Raw genomic sequence first — 19,724 nt, 5'->3', positions numbered from 1 at the left:
TGATCCCATCTGTCCTTCCCAGTGAGCCACCTTGGGCCCCATCCATCAGCCCCCAAGCCTCAGTCTCCTCACTTGTGAAATGGACGTCGTAGCAGCCACCTCTCCAGGGTCTCGTGAGGGGCGAGATCCTGAGTGTGGCGTGCCCAATAGTCATGTGCCCAGCGGTGTAATTGCTTTACGCAGAACGTTCCACATGCCCCGCTAGCCCCGACCCTAACCCCTGTGCTGGGCGGGCAGTCCTGCTGTAACTGACAGATGGCCCTGCGACCCCGCCTTTCCCCTTGCCAGGCTCCCTGGGTACCTGCATCTCCGCTGCAGTCAGCAAGGGGAGGCCCAGTGGCTTTGGGGAGGAAGGGCAAAAGGGAAATTGTGCACGAGGCGGCTGATCTTGTTAGGGTCCAGCTGCACCTCCTAGTGTCTCCTGGGACGCTCTTTAACCCGAGCCAAAGAGTGCTCCCAGATGCTGAAGTGGCCTCGCAGGGAGGCTCTGGAGGCTCTCAGCAGCCTCACCACATGCTCCCCAGGTAATGGGTCTCCTGATGCCCCCGGGCTGGCCTGGTTCCCCCGCCTCCCCCTCCACCCCCGCCCCACCCCCGAGTCAGTTCCTGATGTTTCTCAGCCTGGAGAGCAGGTCACAGGTCAGTGTGACACACCCCCACCAGTCACACTGTTTGCTTATCCTTGCAGGCCATTTCTGGGTTCTGTACAGAACGCCTTGGCCTGGAAGCGTAAACAAGATTACCAGGCAATCTTGAATCAGGAATTCTGTTCAAGACAGGGCTTTTATGCCCAGAAATTGTGTGTTAGCTGCAGTGGGGAACATGTAAAAGGGAGACACGATCCTTCCTATTACAGACAGAAGTAAACCAGCGTGGCTTTTATTTTCTCCTTCAAAATTAGTTTTTATTCCTAACTACAAAAGGAGTATGTGTTCTTGGTAAGAAATGTCAAAGAAAGATACAAGGACAAAAAAGAAAATCATTTCTAACTTTACACTGGAGTTGACAACTCTTCACATTTTGCAGTGGATTTTTTTCTCTACATATTTGTATCCTTGGAAAAAGAGAAAAGCAACTTCATACTGACCCCATCAGTGTGTTTTTCTACTTATTTTGTAAATTGCTGCGTGACATTAACTTGTTCCCTAAGGAGTGACAGCGTAAAATTGTGGAGATAGATCATTATATAACAAGTCTGTTGTCTCAGATAATTCAGTCATTGTTGAGGTTGGAGTTGTTTTTGCTATTTGTAACCATTCTGTTGGTTTTGGAAGTCATGAGAGTGGATGGTGGGGTGGTGCTCTTCTAGCTAAGAGCCTAGAATTTGGCCTCAATCAAACCTCAATTCAAATAATAAAAGAAGGGGACTTCCTTGGTGGTTCAGTGGCTAAGACTCTGCACTCCCACTGGAGGGGCCTGGGTTTGATTCCTGGTCAGGGAACTAGATCGCCCATACTACAACTAAGAGTTTGTATGCTGCAACTAAGGCACAGGCAAGGGAAAAAAAAGGAAATGTTTATTCAAACAGGAAAAAAAAAAAGCTCCAAATAGTAAAAGAAGAGATAAGTAACATTTTTATATTGTGCCTGAATATTGTGCCAGGCGCTGTGTTAAGTGCTTTACATATATTAACACATGATTTGTAAATCCACAAAACAGGCCATAGACTAGGCATTATTTTTACCTCCATTTTACAATTGATGAAACTGAAGCATTAACCCTCCCCTTATGCAGCCATCCTGTGGTGAAACCTTTGTGCACATGTATACCTGTTTCTTAGAATACATTCCTGAAAGCGGGGTCCTGGCCCAGATTCAGAAGGCTATACATATTTTTAAGGCCTTCAATACATAATGTATTCCAAGTGGCTCACTGGTAAAGAATATACCTACCAGTGCAGGAGACACACAAGATTTGGGTTCGATCCCTGGGTCAGGAAGATCCCCTGGAGTAGGTGAATGGCAGCCCGCTCCAGTATTCTTGCCTGAAAAATTCCGTGGACAGAGGACCCCGTACAGCCAGGAGTTACAAAGAGCCGGACACGACTGAGCAACCGAGCACGCACACATAATGTAAATGGCTTTCCAGAAAGTTTGCCCTGACTTCTCCTACCAACAGTGTCTGTGTGCATTTGAGAAACTCAGGCCATGCTTTGAGCAGCAATCATGTGCCAGGCCAGTGTTCTAGCAAAGTTTCCGTCCGTGAAGGAGAGACTGTCCTGCGCCTGGTGGAGAGTAAGCAAGCACTCAGTACATTTTAGCCCTCGTTCGCATTGTTGTTCGGAGAAGGGGATGGCACCCCACTCCAGTACTCTTGCCTGGAAAATCCCATGGGCGGAGGAGCCTGGTGGGCTGCAGTCCATGGGGTCGCGAAGAGTTGGACACGACTGAGCAACTTCCCTTTCACTTTTCACTGTCATGCATTGGAGAAGGAAATGGCACCCACTCCAGTGTTCTTGCCTGGAGAATCCCAGGGACGGGAGAGCCTGGTGGGCTGCCGTCTATGGGGTCGCACAGAGTTGGACATGACTGAAGTGACTCAGCAGCAGCAGCAGCAGCATGTTGTCACGTGATGTGTCATTTGTTGAGTAAACAAGCCACATACTTGAAGAACCTCAATAACAAGGTGAATGTGGAATGAGGGGTCCTGACAGGGAGTGCTCCAGGTGTTGGAGGACTATGGGATGTAATTTGGGATAGCAGTCTTGGAAGGCTTCTCGGTAGAGGGGGCACCGGGAGGATGGGACCAGAGTCCCTGAAGTGACAACCTGAAGGCTCATGAACGGTGGAGCCCTAGGTGGCTTGTGTCCAGGGCTCAGGTAGGGAGTGTTGAGCTGGAGGAGAGACAGTGAGAGAGGAAGATGGACCCAGATCAGGTCTGGGAGCTGCCCAAGGCAGAAGGCTCTGGTGGTGCAGAGCCTCTGAGCACTGAGACTTTCAGGAAAATATGTTTATCAGGAGGGAGCAAGGGGATGGAGCTGGAGGTGGGGAGGCCTGCGGGAGACCAGGGCAGCGGCCCAGGCAGAGGGGCCTGGGTGTGCCGCCCGGTAGATACTCTCGGAGCAGTGAGGAGAAAATATGTCTGGTTTCCTGGTGCCTCGAGTGCTGCAGCATAAGAAAAACAGACGCAGGACTCAGCCACGAGGTCAGCGTGTCTGCCAGAGCTGGACGGGAGACCTTGGCTTCTATCCACGGCCACAGTCAGACTCCTGATGCCCCCTCACCAAGTCCGGGGCGCTCTGTTCAAGGAGACAGTACAGCAGGCTCCGACCCACCAGCTGCCCCGAGAGTCACCGCCAAGCCCACCGCGCTGGCGCAGGGGGAGCCGGGGAGGTGGGCCTCGGGCCAGATTCCAGCAGGGGGCGCTGGACCTTCCGGGCGTCCCTCCCTCCCAGGCAGGGACCCAGAAGTCGAGCGGCAACGCGCTTTTCTTTTCCATTGCCTCTGGTCTGTGACCCCCAAGCAGGGATCAGAGATCTGCAAGCGGGCAGGAAAGGGGCTCCCTGTCCCCACCATCAGCGACCTCTTCAGGAGGCGTGATAAGGGGGCCTTGGAGAACAGGTCCGATGTTTTTTCCTCCTGGGGTCGGAGCGCTCCTTTCCTCTCTGGCGATAAGGTAGGAGATGCTCTCCCCCACACCGTCATTCCGCCCCTTCCAGGATCCTGGGGGGAAAGGCTGCTAGGAATGGGCCAGGCAGGAGGGTGTCCAGGTGTCAGCTCCAGCACCATCTCGGGCTGGGTCTAGAACTAGCCCCTCAATTTCCTGCTGTGCGGCCTTTGGCAAACTTCCTGACCTGTCAACAGGGTTGTTAATGAATATCGATCGGGGTGTTATGAATATCGAGTGTTACAGTGTAACTGTCTCCGTCTGGGTGACTTGTCATCATCAAATAATGGAGACAGGAGGAAGGTCCTCCACCCTGTGGGCTGGGGCCGACCTCATTGTGATGAAGACAGAGGGACTTCTGTGTAGATGGGTCTAGGAGCAGGCCTTGGGGGAGAGAGGGCCCAGAGTGGCCAAGAGAGGCAGGGGAGAGTCTGTACAGAGGCCACTGTTGGGGCAGGTGGGAGGAAGCAAGGAAAGGGACCTGATTCTGGGGTGTGCCCAGGGCTTCCCTTGCGGCTTAGCTGGTAAAAGAATCTGCCCGCAATGCAGGAGACCTGGATTCGATTCCTGTGTTGGAAAGACCCGCAGGAGAAGGGAAAGGCTACCCACTCCAGTATTCTGGCCTGGAGAATTCCTTGGACTATACAGTCCATGGGATCGCAAAGAGTCAGACACAACTGAGAGACTTTCACTTCACTTCACTCCCACGGAGGAGGGCGGGGAGGGAAAGAGACCGAGAGGGAACAGTGAGAGGAAGGAGAATGTTCTGTTACAATCCCCCTCCCCATCACCTCACCCCCACCCCCCACCCCAGTGCCTCAGTACAAAGCACTGGATTCTTCCCACTCTAGCCTGGGAGCAACAGGGGGCAAGAGCTGGAAAGGCTGATTGTGTTTAAGGCTAAAGGGTGAGTAAGGAGTGATGCTCTGAAAGGTGGCCCCTGGGGGCTGGGGCGGTAGCATCGCAGCATCAGGACTTTCTGAGTCTTGTCTGTCTCTGGCCCCCAGGCCAAAGCCCTTTCCCACACTTAGCTCCAGTTTTTCCACCTGAAGAATACAGGGTTGAACAAATTCAATTTTTTGTAGCTGTTTTGACCACAATTTATGGTTAAAAAAAAGAAAAACAAAGGTTTCAGTTCAGTTCAGTTCAGTCGTGTCCGACTCTTTGCGACCCCATGAATCGCAGCATGCCAGGCCTCCCTGTCCATCACCAACTCCCGGAGTTCACTCAGACTCACGTTCATCGAGTCCCTGATGCCATCCAGCCATCTCATCCTCTGTCGTCCCCTTCTCCTCCTGCCCCCAGTCCCTCCCAGCATCAGAGTCTTTTCCCATGAGTCAACTCTTCGCATGAGGTGGCCAAAGTACTGGAGCTTCAGCTTTAGCATCATTCCTTCCAAAGAAATCCCAGGGCTGATCTCCTTCAGAATGGATTGGTTTACATACACATTTAACTAGAGCTCCAGGGAACAATCCTTTATTACACTTCTGTCCTCTGATGTTTTCTGTTGTGCATCATTAAAAAATGCTGGTCATGGCCCTCCTTGCTCTGAACTGACCCAGCTCATCTGGAAGGTTCCTTCCTGCTCTGGCAGCCAGCAGTTCTGTTCCATTTCCTCTGGCCTCATGACCCCCATCAGCCAAGCCTTTGTGGTTTCCTTCTTCATATCTTCAAAGAGTAACCTCAGACGCAGGAGGGAGCCCGTGGACGGACGGCGCTGATGTGAGTCCCCGCACCCCTTCTCCGTGGGAGGTCCTGGCGTGCCCACTGTCTGGCTGGGCGCTGCCTGCTCTGTGTCTGTGGGTGGGGAGGGTCCCTGGTGCCATCACCACGGGAAGAGGAGTGGGTGTGAATGGCATCCACGCTTCTCTCCCCACCCCACCCGACTGCTGCCCGGGGCCAGAGGACACCCGTCTTCTCTCTGGAAAAGTTGTTGGGAAGTGGAACTTGGCTCCTAGATGAAATTCCAGACTCTTCCCCAGGCCCGGCCTCTTCACCCTGAACCCACCTCACCCTGAACTGCTCTCTGAAGGTCCAGGAGTCCCCATCATGGGAGCTGCTGATGGAGGATGAGATGAAATTTGGACTGACAGACCTGGGTGCAAACTTTAGCTCCACCTCTGCCTGGCTGTGTGACCTTGGGAAAGTTCCCTAACATCCCTTAGCTTGTTTCCTCAGCTAACTCTTGGTGATGGCAACCCCCGTTTTGGAGGATAAGCTTAGGGTGAGGTAATAGGTAGAGTGCTTTGTGTTGGTGTCCGGCAGGAGGAAAACTCAGTCGTTTTAAATCCCATCCCCGTGGTGTCTCTGTGAGGGACTGGCTGGAGAAACGGCAGCTGTTGCTGCCCTGAGGAAAGAAAGGGGAGACGCCTTCCAGGGTCAGCTACAGGAGGGGCGACATCGGAGAGAGGCTGCCTTAAGGTGGCGGTCCTAGGAGTGACCCCCCCCCCAGCCCCCAGGTGTGCAGAGTCTAGGGTGCAGCAGGCGTCTCGTGTCCACTGGCTGCCTGAGACAGTGTCTGAGGAGGAACACAGACAGGGGCTGGGGAGAACGGGCTCTCTGGGCGCCCAGAGTGGGTCAGGAGCTTCTCACAAGGCTGACGTGTGTGTCAGCTCAAGGCCAGGCTCACCGCACGCCACACCATGGGACTTCGTTTCGATCCTTGTTCTTTGGAATCCACTTAAAAATTCACCCTCCTGCAGGGCGAGGAGGGATTCTCATAGTATGTTCTCTTGGAATAGTCTGCTTCGATCCCCATAACTGCCAGTTGTTCAGTCGTGTCCGACTCTTTGCGACCCCATGGACTGTAGCCCACCAGGCTTCTCCGTCAGTGGAATTCTCCAAACAAGAATACTGGAGTGGGTTACCATGCCCTTCTCCAGAGAATCTTCCCAACCCAGGGCTTGAACTCAGGTCTCTTGTATTGCAGGCGGATTCTTTACCATCTGAGCCACCAGGGAAGCTCAAGAATACTGGAGTCAGTAGCCTATCCCTTCTCCAGGGGATCTTCCCAACCCAGGAGTCTACTCAGGGTCTCCTGCATTGCAGGCAGATTCTTTACCAGCCCCCAGGTGTGCAGAGTCTCACACCAGAGACTCTCCTTCCAAGGCAGTGGCTGGCTCTTTAACCCTGGAACATAAATAAGTTGCTGGGGCTTGTTTTAGGGGGCACATGGGGCTGGCTCGTGGTTCAATAGAGGCTGTGAAATTTCTCAGGATCCGAGGCTGCCAGCACAGTTTTATGCTCACTAGCTGGAGGGATGTCTCGGGGCCTCAGTGTCCCTGCTTATATGTGAAGGGCAGTGCCCGCTGGACCCATTCTGGAGAACCTGTCCCCACAGAGGGCAGCGAGGCTGGGCTCAAGTTCAGGACTGGGTTCTATCCTTATGCTGCCACTGCCTTGCTGCTTGCTGTGTGACCTTGGTTTAATTTCCTCCCCTCTCTGAGCCTCTGTTCTCTTCTCAAAAGACGGCAAAATAGCAGTGCTTTGCTGAGGGCACAGAGGGGAGACTCCTTGGCCAAGCTCTGGGGCCCAGATTGTGCATTATTTCATCTTTAGCCACGGAGCGATTCCCAGCCCTGTGGGCCCAGGGGAGGCTACACTTAGGCCTGCAAGAAGGCATGTGGGCGGGGGGTACTGCTCTGGTGCCCCAGTGGCTAAGAATCCAAGCTCCCAGGCAGGGGCCTGAGTGTGATCCCTGGTCAGGGAACTAGATCCCCAATGCCGCAACTAAGCATTCACACACCACAACTCAAGATCCCGCCTGCTGCCACGGAGATCAAAGATTCTGTGTGCCAGAACCAAGACCCAGTGCAACCGAATAAACGTTAAAAAAGAAAAGAAAAGTGCGCGGGAAGGACAGAGCCACACAGCCTGGGCTGCTAAAGCTGTGTCAGGCAGCAAGCCCCCAGCAGGGAAATGCGTTCCCATTATGCACATCAGCGTGGCTGGGCCCCACAGCCTGGGCAAAATCCTTGGGAGGTTTCCCTGGGCTCCAGCTCTCTCTGTGTGCCCAAGACTCTCCCTGTCCCCAACTCCAGGCTGCTGTTCCCTGGGGCTCATCCTGGGAGTCGGCGTTGTCTGGGTGCCTCCCCTGGCTGGGCCAGTCCTGCTGTGCCAGCTCAGGCAGCCGGCCTGCCAACAGCTGGTATGCCATTGCCCTATGTACAGTGAGGCCCAGATTAGACAGTGAGCTCACTGCGACATGAATGGGACTGCTGGGGCGGAGGCACTGGCGGTTGAAGATCTGACTTGGGGATATCACTGGGGATCTCCCTGGACCCTCTACCTTCCTCTCTCTGTCTCTCAGACTCTCTCCCTCTGTCTCTCCCCATCTCCTATGCACACACCCAACATCCTCTCCCGTAGAGCTTGCTGGGGATTGTCATGGCAACCCTCCAGTGAAATTATCAAGACACGTTTATGCTCACAATCGTACCAGACCAAGTGCTAATTCTGAGTGAGGCAGAAGCAGCTGGTAGGATGCTGAAGCCACGGGCTTTGTGCAGAGGGCCCTCTGCGGGGTAAAAAGGGCCACAGCGGGAGTTGAGGGTAGGTCCAGGAGGCAGGACCACCTGGGGAAGGCCCTGTCACTAGCCTGCCACAGCTGACTCCTCCCCGCCCCAGTGCCACATTCATCCACCTCCATCACCCGTCTCCACCTGGATTCATGTACACACACACACACACACACACAAGTGAACAAGTATTAGTTGAGCCAAAATACACCCAGAGTACAGACTGACCCAAACAGCAACATCTGGAATAACCATGATCTCAGTCAGCACTCAGAGGCCTGAGACCCCCCTGGAGGGACTTCTGGCTGAGCCTGAGGGCACAGCCAGCTGACTCAGGCTTCTAGCTGGCGATGGGTCTCTGCCAGTGCTGCAGGAAGGGGCCAGGCCCTCTTGTCAGAAAGCAGAGAAGGGACCTGTGACCAGCACTGCCCTGACCTGGTCCTTCCCACCTTGCTGTGTGGCCCCCGTGGCTCCCTGCCTCTGTGCATCCCAGGACAGACACAGCATCCCTGGGCCCTTTGGATCTGGACCAGGTACCGCGGGCTCTGTTGGATACGAAGCCCTGCTAATAGCTGAAGAACTGGTGGTTGCTATTTTTAAACCCTGGCTCTGCCCAAAAGCCAGAGTGTGGGTGGGGATGGTGGAGGAGGTGATGGCACATGCCCCCCGCCCCCCCCCCCGCCCAGGCTGCTGCCATCTTCCTTCCCATCTGCTCCCCCAGCGGCTCCCTCCCTGGAGGGCAGCCCTCCCCCTGCAGCCTCAGCCCGGGCTGCTTGACACTCTCTGGCCCCAGAGCAAGCATCTCCTTCCTGCAACTGGGTCCCCTCATCAGCACTTCCTTCCGAGGATTCTAGACTATCAGAGCTGGAAGGGTCCCCAGCAAAGCAGAGTCTAGCCTGTTCACTTCAGATGGGGAAACGGAGGCTCAGAGATGGGAAGCAATGGTTTCCAGGCCACAGGATGGAGCTGAGGCTGCAACCTGGGCTTCTGACTTCTCGTCCAGTGCTGGTCCCATGGCATCAAAGGGATGGTATGTGGAATAGATAGCTAGTGGGGACCCACTGTATAGTGCAGGGAACCGGCTCAACATTCTGTAGCAACCTAATTGGGAAAAGAATTTGAAAAAGAATAGATACATGTATATGTAAACAAAGAAACACAATTTCAAATAGAAAAAAACTCCTAAAACTGAAAGAGTCGGGGGGGGTGCGGTGGCTGATGAGATGGGGTGTTGCAAACCATGAGCACTGATTTCTGAGTCTGGCAGACCTGGCTTGAGTGCCGGCTTCAACACTTTAATACCAAAGGAGACCCCAGTCAGCTGCCAAGTACCTTCAGCCCTCATCTGTGAGATGGAGTGAGAGCGGGGTCCCCCGCGAGGGGTGCAAGATGGAGTGAGTGCGGGGTCCCCCGCGAGGGGTGCAGTGAGTGAGGATGGCTTGATAAGGCACGCGCAGAACGCTGCTCACACGTCGTAGGTGTTGCCCAGAGGAGCCTCTCTCCCCCCATGCTGTCCTGGAGTGCAGGCCTGCTGAGGAGAGGGGCCACCCTGTGTTCCAGGGTGGCCGGGGAGTCAACCTAGCCTGTCCCTGGAAGGCAGGCTACACCAAGCGCAAATACATGAGAAGGCCTTGCAGAGTGGTACAGAGCGACTGACCAGGGTCCTTGAAGCGGGCGGGCAGGAAGGCTACTGTGAGGAAGCTGCCTTGGAGCTGAGACCTCCGCAGGGCAGGGACACAGACGGCGTGGCCCCGGCCTCTCAGTAAGTTCAGGTGGAGCCCGGCTAGGCCTCGTTTCTACTCCCATTCCAATCATCTCCTTCCTTCTAGAAGCATCCTTCTCCCGGATTCTGACCCATTCTCCTGGTGTCCACACTCTTACCCTGTTGGACATTGGTTCTCTGAATCCTTGACTGATTCACGCTCCTCTCCGTGTTGGCTTGTCCGAGCCCCTCTCTGTCTGGAAGGCGGGTTTCTACCCGTTTCCCTATCTAAACGGAAGTGACTCCTAAACTGCCCGCATCCACCCCCCACCCTCCTCTAAGTTCCAGAGTCCCACTTGACCTCTCTGCCCAATGTATAATGGCTCTCCTGGTTGGGATAATCCAAGTCAGTGTAAAAGAGACTCCAGCGTAGAGTAGTTTAAAAGTATCCAGTTGATGGCTCTCTCACAAAATAGCTCCACAGGAAGTGTTTCGGGTCAGTAGAGAGCTCTGATCCACAGGATCATTTGGGGACCCGGGCTGATGATGGCACTGTGGTCTTTAACATGAAACCTCTGGGGCTTACAGCCAGTATGAGGGGAGGAACATGGAAGCCCCGGGCGGATTTTCCTCTTAAGCAAGAGAGACTGGAGTCTGACTTCTGCTCTCATTCCCCAGATGAAAGCTCAGACCTATGACTCGGATGTGCAGCAAGGGGGGTTCCTGCCCTGGTGGTGGAGAAGGTGCTCTGAAGGGCAGCCCCCTCTGTGTCTCCCTGGCCCCTGGCTTTGCCCTTGGCAGTTCTCTGTGGCTCTCGATTGCCACCCCACAGGATGTTGAAAGTCTGTCCTCCTTGGGTGCTTTTTTTTTTTTTTAAGGCTGGGACCATCATGGGCTTTTCAAGTCCGGTCTTGCAATTTTGTTGATAATAACAGTCCCTTCAAAAATGTAGTAGGCTTCATTCAGGTCTTTCTGCTCAGTCAGTTCCATGTGCAGTAACCATACCCCAAGTTCTGTTCTTTTTTTTTAACTTTTTATTTTGTTTTGGGGTATAGCCAATTAACAATGTTGTGATAGCTTCAAGGGGACAGTGAAAGGATACAGCCAAACATATACATGTATCCCTTCTCCCAAGTTCTGTTCTTCATGGGGTTTTTGTCTGTGTTGCCCAACCTGTCTCTTTCTCTCCCATTTTAAATGAAAGTTACCCTAAGAACATCTGAAATAACAGATGGAGGGATGACAAGGCAACCGCCCCTAATAAAATACTTCGCCGGAAGTGTGATTCTGTTATTCGGCTTCCTGTTTGTTGTAATAGACAGGGTTTTGAGAAAGGCTCTGAGCCCTGAGGTCTAATCACCTGCCATTTGGACAAAACCCAGTTGGTTTTTCCAACCCTGAGGATAGGATGATTTTCTTCATTATCTGCTTTTCTGTCCATCTCTCATTGTAAATGAAACTAGCCACTCTCTTGTAATATCTTGCTAAAGGCAACATTGAGAAGCCAACACAGGCAAATGTTTTTGGCTCTTTCTAACCTTAGCTCAGTTGGTAAAGAGTCTGCCTGCGATGCAGGAGACCCCAGTTTGATTCCTGGGTTAGGAAGATCTGCTGGAGAAGGGGTAGGCCCCCCCACTCCGATATTCTTGGGCTTCTCTTGTGGCTCAGTTGGTGAAGAATCTGCCTACAATTCGGGTGACCTGGGTTCAATCCCTGGGTAGGGAAGATCCCCTGGAGAAAGGAAAGGCTACCCACTCCAGTATTCTGGCCTGGAGAATTTCATGGACTGTATAGTCCATGGGGTCGCAAAGAGCCAGACACAACTGAGTGATGTTCACTTCACTTCTAGAATTAGATGCTAGAATTTTTTTTAGAATTAGATGCTCAAGTGGGCATGTGGTCTGCCTTCCAAATTACCACAGGTAGTGTTTTTTATTAAATGTTTTGTCACAGCATAAGAAGGATCGGAGAAGGCAATGGCAACCCACTCCAGTATTCTTGCCTGGAAAATCCCATGGGAGGAGCCTGGTAGGCTGCAGCCCATGGGGTCACTAAGAGTTAGACACGATTGAATAGCTGGAGAATCCCAGAGACGGGGGAGTCTGGTGGGCTGCTGTCTATGGGGTCACACACAGTCGGACACGACTGAAGCGACTTAGCAGCAGCAGCAGCAGCAAGAAGGGTCACCGGTTTTCCATTCTCCAATATTTGTTTCCATGTTACTCACCACCTGTTGGCCACGCCAGTGCCACATGTTTTAAGATTTTTATACATGGCACCTTTCCATATCTGGTGCCAATTTCTATATCAGAGTATTGCCAAGCTGCTGTTAAAAGGACTCCAAAATACAGTGGCTTTAGGATTAGAGAAATGAATTTTTCTCTCACATAGTACAGTTCTTTAAAAAAAAATTTTTTTTTTTAATTTTTACTGGAGGAGGGCATGGCAACCCACTCCAGTATTCTTGCTGGGAGACTCCGCATGGGCAGAGGAACTTGGTGGGCTACAGTCCATGGGGTCGAAAAGAGTCGGACATGAGTGATCAAGCGCACAGCACATTAATTTTTAATTGAAGGATAATTGCTTTATAATATTGTCTTGGTTTCTGCCATACATGACATGAAGCAGCCACAGGTATACATTTGTCCCCTCTGTCTTGAAACTTCCTCCCACCCCCTACCCCGTCCCACCCCTCTGGGCTGTCACAGAGTGCCAGGTTGGGCTCCCTGAGTCACACAGCAAATTCTCCCTGGCTGTCTGTTTTCCGTATGGTAAGGTATGTGTTTCCACACTACGCTCTCCATTCGTCCCACCCCCTTCTTCCTGCTCCGTGTCCACAAGCCTGTTCTCTATGTCTGAGTCTCCACTGCTGCCCTGAAAATAGGTTCATCAGTACCATCTTTCTAGATTCCGTGCGTGCGTGCTCAGTAGCTTCAGTCCTGTCCGACTCTTTCAACCCTGTGGACTGTGGCCCAGCAGGCTCCTCTGTCCATACAAGAACACTGGAGTAGGTTGCCATGCCCTCCTCCCGGGGAATCTTCCCGACCCGGGGATGGAATTTGAGTCTGCCTGCGTCCGCTGCATTGCAGGTGGATTCGTTACCCATCGAGCCAGCTGGGAAGCCCTTCTGGAGTCCATATATATACGTTTATACACGATATTTGTTTTTCTCTGAATTATTTCACTTTGTATAACAATATTTGTTTCTCTCTTTCTGACTTACTTCACTTTCTATATCAGGCTCTAGGTTTGTCCACCTCATTAGAACCGACTCAAATGCATTCCTTTGAATAGGTGAGTAATAAACCACTGTGTATATGTACCACAACTTCTTTATCCATTCATCTGTCAACAGACATCTTCGTTGCTTCCATGTCCTAACTATTGTAAATAGTGCTGCAAGGAATCTCGGGGTGCACGTGTCTTTTTCAGTACAGTTTGTCAGGGTACAAGCCCAGTAGCGCGATTTCTGGGTCACATGGTGGTTTTATTCCTAGTTTTTAAAGGGATCTCCATACTGTTCTCCATAGTGGCTGTATCAGTTTACATTCCCTCCAGTGCTAGAGGGTTCCCTTTTCTCCACACCCTCTCCCAAATTCATTGTTTGTAGACTTTCTGACGATGGCCATTTGGACTGGTGTGAGGTGATGCCTCATCGTAGTTTTGATCACATTTCTCTAATAATGAGCGATGATGGACATCTTTTCGCGTGTTTACTGGCCACCTGTATGTCGTCTTCAGAGAAATGTCTAAGTCTTCTGCCCACTTTTTGATTGGGTTGTTTTTCTGGTGTGGAGTTTCATGAGTTGCTTGTATATTTTGGAGTTTGTCAGTTGTTTCATTTGCTATTATCTTCTCCCATTCTGAGGGTTGCCTTTTCACCTTGTTTATAGTTTCCTTTGCTGTGCAAAAGCTTTTAAGTTTAGTTAGGTCCCACGCGTTTATTTTTGTTTTCATTTCCATTACTCTGGGAGGTGGGTCACAGAGGATCTTGCTGTGATTTGTCATAGAGTGTCCTGCCTGTTTTCCTCAAAGAGGTTTATAGTTTCTGGTCTGACATTTAGGTCTTTAATCCATTTTGAGCTTATCTTTGTGCCATAATACAATTCTGATATGATCACTTCAGGCCTCACCCCAGTGGGTGATTCTGATGCATAACCTGCAGACCCCACAAGGGCCCTCCCCTCCCCAAGCTTCTCTTCCCCACAACCTGCTTTTGTCAGTCAGCGGCACCACCATCTAGCATTTGTTCAGGCCAAATACAAAGATGTCAATCTTGATTTCCAGCCCCCTTCCCCAACCCCTCCCTCTCCCTCCAATCCATCAGCAAGCCCTCTCAACTCTATCTTCAGACAGATCTCAGATCTAACCATTTCCCTCCATCTCCATTTTCCTCACTCTCACCCAAGTCTTCCCTGACTTACATTTGGGGGTCACATGATGATCTTCTATGTGGGATCCTCGCTTCTTCCCCCACACCCTCTCCAGTAACTCTCCACTCTGCAGTCAGAGTAAGCTTTTAAAAATACAGACTGGAGCATGTAGCTCCCCTGCTCAGAACTTTCCAGAGCCTCACCACTGCCCTTTGGAGAAAATGCAACCTCCTGACATACACACACTACTGTATATAGAATAGGCAAATAGCAGGGACCTACTGTACAGCCCAGAGAACTCTACTCTGCTCTGCGATGACCTATATGGGAACAGAGTCTAAGAAAGAGTGGATGTATGTGTAACTGGTCCACTTTGCCGTGCACCAGACACTGATACAAGCTTGTTCAATCAACTGTACTCCACGAAGACTACTTTTCTGAAGATTTAAGTCCTGCTTTTATTTTTTCCCCATCTTAAAATGTGTTTTTGATTGGAGGGTACTTGCTTTACAATAGTGTGTTGGTTTCTGCCATACATCAACATGAATCAGCCATAGGTATGCGGATGTCCCTTCCCTCTCAAACCTCCCTCCCACCTCCCACCTCATCCCTCTAGGTTGTTTTTATTAAAAAAAACAAAAAAACAAAAAAAAAACCAACAACAACACTGATAATCTCCACAGCGTGATCATCAAGGCCTTCTGTGACTGTCCGTCCTTCTCGCGCTTCCTGCCCGCTCTGCTTTAGCCACAAGAGTCTTCTTGCTCTTCCTGGAATATGCCGTGCTCTTTACCGCCTCAGTGCCTTGGCGCTGTTCTTCTGTGGGAAACATTTGCCTCCCGTTTGTCACACCCTGGTGTCTTCTGTGTCCTCCACGGGGGGCAAAGAGCCTCAGCGGAATGCATAAATGAGGGGTCTTGGGGGCTAAGTCTTCTGGGTTTGAATCTCAGCTCTGCTGCTTACTAGCTGTGTGACCCTGGGGAAAGGTGCTTAGCTCCTCTGTGCCTTGATTTTCCTATCTATAAATAGGGATAGTAAAAGTACTTATTATCCAAGGTTGCTGAGAGGATTGAATAAAAGTGATCACATTAAATGAGTTAATGCACAAAAAAAGAGTCAAGAGCTGTGGCATCTATAAAACACTTGACAGTGCTATTATTGAGGAGTTCATGGCAACCCACTCCAGTATTCTTGCCTGGAGAACCCCCATGGACAGAGGAGCCTGGCGGGTTATAGTCCATGGGGTTGTAGAGTCGGACATGACTGAGCGATTAAGCACAGCACAGCTTAGTGCTATTATTGTCCTTCAGGGAGCACCTTAAATACTCTGAGGAGCCTTTCCTGGCCACCCGCAGACCCTGCCCCCCCACACACACACCCGCCATCTCTCTGTCTGCATCTCTGTCATACACCCCCAGTACATTTCTTGTTTAGGTGTTTATCGTCCACTCTGCCCACTTCCCTAGACTGTAACTTTCTTGAGGGCAAGGACTTTCCTGAGCTGGTATTCTGCAGGTTCTCAATAAATCTTTGTTGAATGGCTATGGAAGGAATGGAGGCCAAAGTCCATTGATTCCCACCTTTCCCAGCAGCCCTGAGAGCTGGGTGCTGGCACCCCAGGGCTATGTGTCAAAAACGATGCTCAGGGTTTTTTCTTGGGAGCCTGGGAACCCCAGGCAGGGGGCCTACTTTAGAAGCCGTGGGGGCATTGGTGGGCACCAACTCTTAGCAGGCGGCAATCAGAGCCTGGAGTCTGGAGCGGAGACCGCTCGGTCCATCAGTCTCCAGTGGACTACTGATCCTCTCTGTGCCTCCACCTTCTCATATGTAAAACTGAGAGAATACCAGCTACCTCCCAGGGCTGTTAGGAAGATTAAGTGGGATAATATATGTAAAACACAGCTCCCTGCCTGGCTTGGAGTAAAGCTCTCCATATGGTTAGTTATCATTATTGTTGTTGTCAGTGCCATATCTAAGTGTCATTCTTCTGAGCGTGAATGGGGGTGCGCGAGGGACTTGGAGGGTGCAGGGAGTTGAAGACACAGACATAAAGACAATTAGGGGAGAGAAGCGGACTGGAGTCATCGGCTGTGTTTGTATTCATGAGTGCCTCTGTGCGTGCGTGCGTGTGTTTTTGTGCGCGCGTGGGGAGGAGAGGTGGCATGGATCCAAAGGAGAAATCCGGTTCTTCCTCGGAACTCGGTTTTGGGGAGCCCGAGGGATCTGGCTTTCCCTGCGGCAAGGAAAACTGGGAGCTGCCTCCGCCCCGCGCGCGCTCAGCCCAGAGCCCTAGGCCAAACAACCGAGCGTCTCGATTGTGTGTTTCTGGGATTAGGCGGCTGGATGGGGTAGGGGTCGGGGGGCTGACTTGCGCCCGCGCGGCCAGCACGGTTGGTCCAGACTTGGGGAATCCTAGGACGGGCGGGACCCACTCGCTACCCGACCGCCGCGCGCCCGGGCCCCGCCGCGCGCTCCGCAGCCTCGGATGCTCCCGGAACGCCCGCGGGCGGGGCCTGCCTTCCGGAGCCGGGTTGGCGGGCGGCGCGGGGGGTGGGGGGGAAGGGCCGCTACTTTCCCAGAGTGGCGGGGCGACGTCAGGCGGAAGGGCGCGGGGCGCGCACGCTTTAAATGGCATTCGCTGTCATCCGAGCTCGCAGCCGTGTGGGCAGGAGCCGGCTATATAAGCGGCGGGCCGGGCCGCCGCCGGGCAGACGGCGACAGCGGCGGCGGCGAGCGCCTCGGAGCAGCGCACCCCCCACCCCACCCAGCCCCGGAGCCCCGCGCCCCCCGACGGGCCCGCCCGCCCTCCAGAGGAGCGCCGACCCGGGCCCGTGAGGGCCGCCACCACCCCGCAGCAGATTTGGATCCCCCGCCCGGCGAGCCCCAGGCTGCTGCCTCCCGGGGGGCCCCGGCGCAGCGGCCGCCCCCGGAGAGCCCCGCCGCCCCGCCGGCCGGCCCCGAAGACACCGGCCGCACCATGGCGGCCGCCAAGCCCGGCGAGCTGATGGGCATCTGCTCCAGCTACCAGGCGGTGATGCCGCACTTCGTGTGCCTGGCCGACGAGTTCCCGCAGCCCATGCGGCCCGCCAAGCTGTCCAAGGGCAAGGGCCGGCTGCGGCGGCCGCGCCAGTCCCGTTTCAAGACGCAGCCGGTGACCTTCGACGAGATCCAGGAGGTGGAGGAGGAGGGGGCGTCCCCTATGGAGGAGGAGAAGGCCAAGAAGTCGTTCCTGCAGAGCCTGGAGTGCCTGCGCCGCAGCACGCAGAGCCTGTCGCTGCAGAGGGAGCCGCTCAGCGGCTGCAAACTGAGGAACAGCCTGGACTCCAGCGACTCCGACTCGGCCCTGTGACCGGCGCCGCCCGCAGCCGGGACTCGCGCGCCCAGGCGGCGCGTCGCGACTTACCAGCGTGCGAACCCCGAGGGGGCCCCGCGCCCTGCACCTCGGGGTCCCCCATCAGCCGAGCACCCTGGTTGGGGGACCGCCTGGACCCTCACCCGACTGCGAACTGGTCCGGGCGTCCCGAGCTGAGCTCGCCTCGGGCGAGAGCGCGCGCCGGGGAGCCGGGGCGCCCGGGGTAGGGGGTGCCGCCTTTCTTTGCCCTTGTAAATGTTTATTTTTTAACTCTTCCCAGTACGAACTCTGCTGTGAGTGTGTGCGGGGAGGCGCACCCACGCTGAGTCGCCGCGGGTCCCCGGGGCTTCGCGGAGAGTCGCTCCACGCCCTTGTCCGATGGTCTGAAACTCCGATTTTTGCACATCGCTCCACCGTACCCACCCCTCCCCGCCACCCCCCGCGCGCACACCCGTTCACACTCACGCCGACCCACTCTCGCTGAACACTTTTATAATTGTTAGGCGCGGCCGATGGGACTTGGGTCCCAGCGCAGCTGGCGCTGTGGCCGGAGGATTGATATTTATTTTTGCATTGCGATGGCTGATGGCGTTTATTTAACGATCTTTTTACCTAGATATGTCTGTGAGGCTCCCGAACGGAGACAAATAAAGTCAATATATTTGCACAGTGCATTTCTCAAGGCTCTTGACTTCTTGGACCCCTTTAGGGCCCAGGTTCCCAAAACTAGGGGACAAGTGGGGAGGATTAATTCGCTGGAATTGGGGAGGGGGTGGGCAGGAATCCCCGGCTGGAAGTAACTCCACCAGCTTCGGTCACCGGGACGAAGTCGCAGCCCCAGTGCGCGGGTCCATGACCCACCTCCCCAGGGGACCCGCCGGCCCCGAGCTCTCCTGCCTCCCAGGTCTGTTCTCCGTCACCAGTGTCCAGGACGGGGTGGAGCCGCTAGGGAGCTGAAGATTGGCGCTGTGAGGACGCAGAGCCCCTGCCTGGGGCGGACTGACCTCTCAGGGAGACCGGGGTCAGGGTCACTGCCCCGTACCCACCACGGAAGACCCCACTCAACCTTTCCAGGTAGCAAGTGGAGAGATGGCCCAGCCAGCAATGAGAGACCCAGGCGGGGATCTCTGGGTGGTAGGATCCGAGGGCCGGCTGGGAGCCGGCGAGAATGTGTGTGTGCGCGCGCGCTCCAAGTCGCCTACGTCCGAGGGCGCCGGGCGCCCCTGCGCTGGGGCAGCAAACAGCGGCTGCTTTTGGTTTGGTCCTTTTCTCCAGCTCTTCCCTTTGCCCTTTGTCAAGGTTCCGCAAGGAATCTGTCTTTTGTCAGAGCCTGAAGGGCGCTTGGGTACCACGGAGTCTCTCCCCGCACCCCCACCCGCCTTTGTTTACAGATGAGAAAACAAACCCGGCAGACAGGGAAAAGTCACATGAAGAGCAGGCGCTCCGCAGCCAGCTCTGACTCGGCGTCCAGTGCTCCTTCTGTCCCAAGTCTTTCCAGTGCTTTCCAGCAGCGGCCGGCGTCCCTGGCAGTAGGTGGTAATGGGGGTAATAAACAGCATTTGGTTGAGGAAAGCAGTTCTCCACACTTGGGACCCCCACCCAGCCCATCCCTCTGGGGTCACGCCAGCCTTGAGCCACCAGGGCCAGGCTTTCCTCTGAGTAGTTCAGAGGGACACGGAGAGGGTGGATGCCCTGACTACTCGGGTTTCTCCAGGTCGCGAGTGTCTGTGCTCGGGTGTCCCCTGGTGGTAGGGGCCGCTGGTGCCTGGCTCAGCCCAGCCCCGCAGGGCAATCTGCACTGCCTTTTACTCCTCACACCTCACCTCTCAGAAGGCAGAGCAAACAAAACAGAGAGACAAAAAGGGATCACACAGGGTCTGAAAGGGAAGCCTGGCGTGCTGCAGTCCATGGGGTGGCACAGTCTGGCATGACTGAGCATACAACAGGGGCTAAAAGAATGTCCTCCCCTCTGGCTCCCGGGGTGGGGCTGGGGGCAGCCAGACTCAGGGCCTTGGGTATAGGAGTCTTTGGTGCTATCCTTTCCCCTACCCCCGGAATTCACTGGCCTCTGTGGGCCCCATCAACAGCCAGTTCCACTGCTGGGATGCATGAACAAGGCACTTGGCGTGGTGAGGCAGCCATGGGTCCATGTTTTGATTCCAGTCTCTGCAGCCG

General features: G+C 54.0%; 1 protein-coding gene across 1 annotated transcript; it reads left to right on the top strand.

Moving 5' to 3' along the window:
* C15H11orf96 (chromosome 15 C11orf96 homolog) lies at positions 16,831-18,223 on the top strand. Its single transcript, XM_018059219.1, has one exon. The coding sequence runs from the start codon at positions 17,175-17,177 to the stop codon at positions 17,544-17,546; it is 372 nt and encodes a 123-aa protein (XP_017914708.1). The 5' UTR covers positions 16,831-17,174; the 3' UTR covers positions 17,547-18,223.

The sequence above is a fragment of the Capra hircus genome, chromosome 15 (assembly GCF_001704415.2).
Source record: "Capra hircus breed San Clemente chromosome 15, ASM170441v1, whole genome shotgun sequence".
Taxonomy (NCBI): Eukaryota; Metazoa; Chordata; class Mammalia; order Artiodactyla; family Bovidae; genus Capra; species Capra hircus.
The sequence above is the reverse complement of the archived record's forward strand: the minus strand, read 5'-3'. Positions and strand labels throughout refer to the sequence as shown.